The sequence below is a fragment of the Alexandromys fortis genome, unplaced genomic scaffold (genome assembly GCF_014885135.2).
Source record: "Alexandromys fortis isolate MF-2015 unplaced genomic scaffold, M_Fortis_MF-2015_v1.1 scaffold_263, whole genome shotgun sequence".
Classification (NCBI taxonomy): domain Eukaryota; kingdom Metazoa; phylum Chordata; class Mammalia; order Rodentia; family Cricetidae; genus Alexandromys; species Alexandromys fortis.
This window is the reverse complement of record NW_026068165.1, coordinates 105,667-113,104: the sequence shown is the minus strand read 5'-3', so window position 1 is coordinate 113,104 and position 7,438 is coordinate 105,667. Positions and strand designations below refer to the sequence as shown.

Below are 7,438 nucleotides of genomic sequence, written 5' to 3'. Positions count from 1 at the left end.
GTATACTCCAACAAATTATTTTCTGCCCAGAATTGTAAAATAATCTGTGGCTCAAGTTTATGAACTCAAGTTGCTCTGCAGAATCCAGAGCATTGGGTGTTTTAGGGCAGTCTGGGCTATAGCCCAGACTGCCATCTTACAGACAAACAATAGTCAAGCAAACCAAGAAAGGAGTACACAAATACCAGATTGTAAAAGATCAATTACATTTAGCATACACATGTGTCAAACAAATCATGCTATAATAACGTTCAGATTAATAGTAAATCAACACAAATGTACTCAGTAGCACAGGAGGGAACAGGATGAGAGATTACAATAAAGTTCATTTTGTCTTTATGTCGTTACAACATTTATACCTGTTAACAGGTACTATCACTTGCTTCTATAAAGTATTACTTTATGAACTAAATCCTTGAACGCTTGTTTGACTTGTTGATTTCTCAACGTGTAAATAAAAGGGTTCAACATGGGAGCAATTGAAGTGTTGAGAACAGCCACCCCTTTGGTCAGCGATGCCCTTTCATTGGCAGAAGGTTTGACGTACATGAAGATGCAGCTTCCATATGAGATGGAGATGACAATCATGTGAGAGGAGCAGGTGGAGAAAGCCTTCTTCCTCTGGCTGGCAGATGGGAACCTCAGGATGGTGCTGATGATGCAGATGTATGACAAGATCACTAGGGCCAGTGTGAACAGCAGAGTGACAAAGGCAAAATAGAAGCCAATCATCTCTAGACTCCTTGTGTCTGAGCAGGAGAGCTGTAAAATGGGGAAGTAGTCACAGGAGAAGTGATCGATGACATTAGAAGCACAGAAATCCAACTTAAGGACCATCATGAGTGGCGGGAAGATGGTCAGAAATCCTGCCAGCCACGAGGTGAGGACAAGAAGGGCACAGACTTTCTGACTCATGATGACGGTGTAATGCAGCGGCTTGCAGATGGCGACATAGCGATCATAGGACATAGCGGTTAGAAGTAAGAACTCAGACACTCCCATGGAGATGAAGAAAAATAACTGAGCCAAACAGTTGTTGTAGGAAATGGTCTTAACTTTCGTAATTATTGACCACAGAAATCTAGGGACAGAAACACTGGTGAACATAATTTCTAAGAATGAGAAATTCTGGAGGAAGAAATACATAGGAGTCTTTAAGCGAGAGTCAAGCAAGGTGAGGGTGATGATGGTTAGGTTTCCACACACACTTAATATGTAAGCAATGAACAAAAAGAAAAAAATTATAACCTGAAGCTCTTGGTCGTCTGATATGCCCAACAGCACAAACTCTGTAATCATAGAGTGATTTTTCATACTGATTTACTGTTAACAGAATCTATTGATAAAAAAGAAATCAAAATATGAATTTAATATGGAAGAATTGAAGAGTTAAATATTCATATTGCTGTATGCAATGAGCTAAACCAATAGTAGTCTTTTTATAAAATTTTTATCAAATCTCTTTATTCCTACTGAAATCACCTAATTATATAAAATATATTATATATATAACAAATATATAATATATACTAAATTGAAATAACATGTATTTATGAATTTTGATTAAGGTCACCTTTCTTATTTTTACATGAAATATCTATGTCTGGTCAGAAATTGTATATACTTTACCTTCAAAGCACAGATTCTTGCAATGTATCTCAACTCTATAATAATTTTTATGTTAATATATTGTTTTCAAATTTCCTATATTTTGTTTAATTATGGTTAATAAAAATGCTAATTTAAAATCTTATGCCATAATTCAAATTTCTATAATTTATTGGTAGAAAATAGTCATATAACCCCATCTTTGGCACCATGGAAACACAGAGCTAAATGAGGTTTGCTTATCACAAAAGTGCCGGCTAAGATCAAGTGCAACATCGGTTCTTATCAGGTTCTTAATCTATAGGAAAGAAAACACAAGTTAGAGAGATTAATTATAATATAGACAGGGACAGGTAATGCACCTATAAGAGTATTTATGTTATTTTAATATTTTTTTTACTATGATCACTTTAAGTTTTTCCTTTAAAATTTTTCTGAGTACATGAAATTTTAAGTATTTTTCCCAAATCTCAAAATATATTATTGCCTTTCTTTTCAAGGACTGAGCAGAATATATAAAATTTTCTATAAGATTTACCTATCCAAACTACAAAACTCTACACTGTACAATCCTGACTTCAATTCCTTCTTTCTCTCCTTGTACTTTGCAAAGATCTGAGAATCTGTGAATTACATTTTCCACCGTTTTCATCCTATAATTTTCTTTATTGGGCAACACATCAGATGGTAGATATTAAAGTTAATGATTGGTATTATTTAACTCTTACTCTTTTATGTATCTGGCTCTCAGCATTGTTTCTATTTAGGAATATATATATATATATATATATATACATATATATGTCAATAATTTGTCATAAAACTACAGATTAAAGAGACAGAGATGTTTGAACAATGATTAATATATACTGAAAACTGTAAAAATTAGTAGTAATAAACTAGTATTCTAAAATTCTTGCACTTTTTTTTTTTTAGTAAAAAAGACTTCAGATGTCAGAAAAATATGCATTTATTCCAAAGTATAGAGCACACACTTGGTATATCTGATAATACCATCAAACATGGAATCCTAAAGTTGTCTTTATTTACTTAAAATCAAAATGAAATATATCCATAGTATACTTCAAATAAATGTTTGTAGTCCAGCTCTTACTTGTCTCTATTACACAAAATATCTCACTTAGAAAAATCACAGGCTGGATTGCTTGTATGATTTCTGACAGTCTCATACAAAGCACATTTTTCTTTAACACTTTTTATTTTCTCATGGAAACAGAGACAGACCTCTCTGACTCCCTGGAAGGCTAAACATTTCAAAGCGTCTTGGTTAGGTTAGCTTGATCCTGTACAAAAAGAGCAGAACTTTACCTTCTCTGGTCAGTGCGGATTGATGAAGGGCAGGATGCAAGCAGAGGTAGTTCATAAGATGCTGTGACGTCACAGCATGTCTTTCTGGAAAGCCAAACAAGCTAAGGAGACAGTGGAAAAACTGTACCAATCAGCTGACACTAACCAACCTAGCTTCCCTTTGTCCAAACTCAATTTTTCCAATAAGCAGATAGATTCAGTATATACAACAAAGGTAATTTATTGTAGATGCCTCTGGGATTAACTAAATCCAATCCTACAATGACTGTTCTTTAAACGCAGTACACTTATTTTATTCATTAGCAAGTCTCTCCAGCACAGAGAAAAAAATGACAAAAATCACAATAATATCTTTAAAATTAGAATTGTACTTCAGTTGTATTTTATTTAGAATTTTATAATTAATATATGAGAATCTACTATATGTTAGTGTATAGAAGCCTATCAATATGTTTCCTACAAGGTTTCCATTATCCTCAAGGCTTCAAATTTACCAGCATAAAAACAGAATGTTCTACCAAATACTTTTATGTATTAAAGTATATTTTATTTAATCCACATTACAAATTTCACAAAGGCAGTGATTGCACAACTATACCACATTATATATTCTATAATTCTCCTGTTCTGCTATTATTAGTACATACTACTGAATGTTATTCTTGTCACATTATCTAGGCAAACTCCATTCGTGTGTAACTGTTATGTGGGATACTCAAGGAGTCTTATATGAAATTTGTTAATTTAATTTTTGTTTAAGAACATGGAATTTGGCCATTACTAATTTCTTTCACTGGTTTTAGTGCTGGATTGCCTTCTGCCTTTCTGCATACATGTGACAGCTATTGGTCTCATGTATGTATAAGCTAACTTTTGATAGATATTTTATTTCTCTCCTACAAATTATAAGTCCTTGGTCTTACACACTAATAAAATGTGAAATACTTAAATATTTTATGTCAATGAACAAAATAATATCCTAATTCATTTAATTAGAAAGATGGTCTCATTCAGATAAGAGCATATTTCTTTGGTTTGATATCTAGAAATTGAATTTTGCTCCAAAGTAGCAAGATGTATTTGACATTTCTAAAAAAATCTTGCAGTTATAAAACAGGATTTTGAAAACATTAAACAAAGCAATATGAAAAAATCTCATTATAGGGTTGTTCTTGTGTCCTAAGGCTAGCAACTGAATTATGGAATTCCAAAAATTTCCATGTGAGTGTTTGAAGAAACAGGAAAATAACATATGAGATCACTGGAATAGAGTAATAGATAAGGGAATAACAGGATATACATGATATGAAAGGGGAAATTGGCAAAACAGAGAATCTAATTGGGGAAGGAAGAGGGAGTCAAGAAGGACAGAGGAGGATAACAGTGAGGTTGAAAAACACTAACTCTTTAACAATATCTGAAATACATGTAAGTCTGTGTATAGATACACATTTATAATTTAAATGAAATTTTCTCATTTGGGATGTGCCACAGACTATCTAACAAAAGCTCCAACAAATGGGATGCCTTTTTTTGAGTTGTTGGTCAGGATGATCCTAGAGATTCCCAAATCATTACAGGCCGTTGCTTTTGTGCCTGGGTGGCTCTATTAGAGGAAGTGAAGTCCCTATTGCTGAAGACACCATGCATTTTGAACAGAGTCCAGAGGCCCTGAGCTGAATCTGAACTGAATGCTTTCTTCCTGAAGACTAGCTTTCATGTACCACAAGGCACCATGAAAGTTTCCAAAGGAGGAAAGCAGCCAGTAGTCCTGTCCTTTTGTGATGCCACTGAACACAAGCAAGGACAAGCATGACGTAACTCCAAGGATCCAGTAGGGGAAACACATATCATGGCACTAATGAACATTTTCCTGGTTGGGCTCTAGGCCTGATGAACAACAGGAGAATCATGAGTGGTACTGCAAACCTAGACTATTAGCAAGCACTAGTGAATTCATAAATATTGGAGGGGATCCTATAACCATCACTTTATGAAACCAGCATAATCCCTAACTATATTTTATGTAGCTGCCCTTATACCCTCAGATAAGTGTAGTGCTCACTCCTCATCAAGAAAACTTCTCTTTGCAACACATAGTGACCCTTACAGAAAGTTACAACTAACAAAAATGCAGTTGGTGTGAAATGGTATCAGAGTTGTTTTGATTTGCTTTCCCTGATAGCTAAGGATGTTGAACACTTCTTTAAGTGTTTAACACTTGGCCATTTGAGGTTCTTCTGTTGAGAATTCTCTTTTTTAATCTGTTCCCCACTTTTTAATGGGATTATTTGGTGTTTGGAAGGCTAGTTTCTTGAGTTCTTTTTATATTTTGGATCTCAGTGCTATGTCAGATGTGAGATTGGTGAAGATTTTCCCCCAATTTTATATGTTGCTGCTTTGTCTTATTGACAATGCCCTTTGCCTTTCAGAAGCTTTTCAGTTTCAGTAGGTTCCATTTATTAATTGTTGATCTCAGTGTCTGTCCTACTGGTGTTATATCAGGAAGTAGTCTCCTATGCCAATGCATGCAAGACTATTTGCCACTTTCTATCATCTTCAGTGTAACTGGATTTATGTTGAGGTCTTTGATCCACTTGGACATCTTATCCCTGTCAGAATGGCAAAGATCAAAAATTCTAATGACACTTATGTTGGAGAGGATGTCGAATAAAAGAACATTCCTCCACTGCTATTGGAAGTGCAAACTTGTACAGCCACTTTGGAAACCAGTATGGTGGTTTCTCAGAAAATTGAGAGTCAGTCTACCTCAAGAGCCAGTGATACCAATCGGGCATATACCCAAAGGATACAGACCTGTACCCCAAGGACACCTACTCAACTATGTTCATAGAGGCATTATTCATAATATCCAGAGCATGGAAACAACCTAAATGGCCGTCAACAGAAGAAAGGATAAAGAAAATAGGTATAGCCACACAATGGAGTGTGAAAAAAAATGACATCATGAAAATTTTAGTCAAATGCATGGAACTAGATAAAAAAAAACATCCTGAGTGAGGTAACCCAGACCTATAAAGAGAAACATAGTATGTACGCACACATAAATAGATATTAGATGTAAAGCAAAGGGTAACCAGGCTATAATCCACAGCCCCAGAGAAACTAGGTAACAGTGAGAACCCTAATAGGTATACATGGATCTCTCTAGGAAAAGGAAGTAGATGAAATATCCTGGGTAACAGTAGGATTAGTGGGGGGAGTCAGGAGAGGGGTGGGGAGATGGGAACTTGAGGGATCAGGATGGTCGAGCTGTAGACTGGATGGAGCAGTAGAGTGATGGGGCATATATCTTGATAGGGAGGAACATTGTGGAGTTAGGGAAAAACCTGGTGCCAGGGAAGGTCCTGGTAATCCACAAGGATCACCCCAGCTAAGATTCCTAGCAATAGTGGAGAGAGTGCCTGAACTGGCCTTTCCCTGTAATCAGATTGGTTAGTGCCCTAGTTGTCATCATAGAGCCTTCATCAAGTACCTGATGGAAGCAGATGCAGAGATCCAGCCAAGCGCTGGACCGAGCTCCTGGAGTCCAGGTGAAGAGATGAAGGCGTAAGTCACAAATAATGCCATACCAGTTTGGAATTATGATTAATAGGGTGGTATTTATTTAAAGAGGAAAAAACTTACAGATTACTGTCCCAGACAACAGCCCTCTGCGCAACCAGGGAGTCTAGTCACTGGCAGAGCAATGTAGGACTACTACAATCTGGAATTCCTTTGCCTTCTCTATTACCAAAGGGATGGCCTCTTATAGTTATTGATTTGAAAGATAGTTTTTTCACTATACCGTTACAAGAAAAGGATAGAGAAAAAATTGCCTTCACAGTGCCTACTTATAATAATTCTCAGCCTAATAGGAGATATCAATGGACTATCCTCCCACAGGGTATGATCAATAGTCCTACATTGTGTCAATATTTTGTAAGTAAGCCATTGGAAATAATTCGTAAACAATTCCCCAAGTCCATAATTTATCATTACATGGAGACATCTTATTATCTGATTCAAATAAAGATACTTTAGAAAGGATGTTTGAAGAAGTAAAGAAAGTCTTGCCTAGGAGGGGATTGCAAATTGCCCCTGAAAAGATTCAAAGAGGAAATTCTATTAATTACCTAGGTTACAGAATAGGGTTAGAGAAAATTAAAACACAAAAGGCACAAATTAGGAGAGACCGGTTAAAGACTCTTAATGACTTCTAAAGATTGTTAGGAGACATTTCCAGTCTACGACCAGCTGTTGGGATAACACTTGATCTAATAGTTCATTTAAACAAAACCTTAGATGGTGATAAAGATTTGAATAGTCCAAGAAAACTGACAGCTGAAGCAGAAAAGGAACTGACAATGATTGAGAAAAAAATTACAGGAGGCACATGTGGATAGGGTGAACCCAAATCTTAGCTGCATCCTAGTCATATTGCCTTCCAGAATTTCTCCTACAGGGATTCTAATGCAGAGGGAAGATATTATTTTAGAGT

The 7,438-nt window shown here is 35.8% G+C and overlaps 1 protein-coding gene across 1 annotated transcript; it reads right to left on the bottom strand.

Annotated features, from left to right (window-relative positions):
* Window positions 1–375: 375 nt before the first annotated feature.
* On the bottom strand, window positions 376–1,314 carry LOC126492021 (olfactory receptor 6C3-like). The gene has a single exon (XM_050128115.1). It carries the CDS (start codon window positions 1,312–1,314, stop codon window positions 376–378), a length of 939 nt encoding a protein of 312 aa, XP_049984072.1.
* Window positions 1,315–7,438: the final 6,124 nt, after the last annotated feature.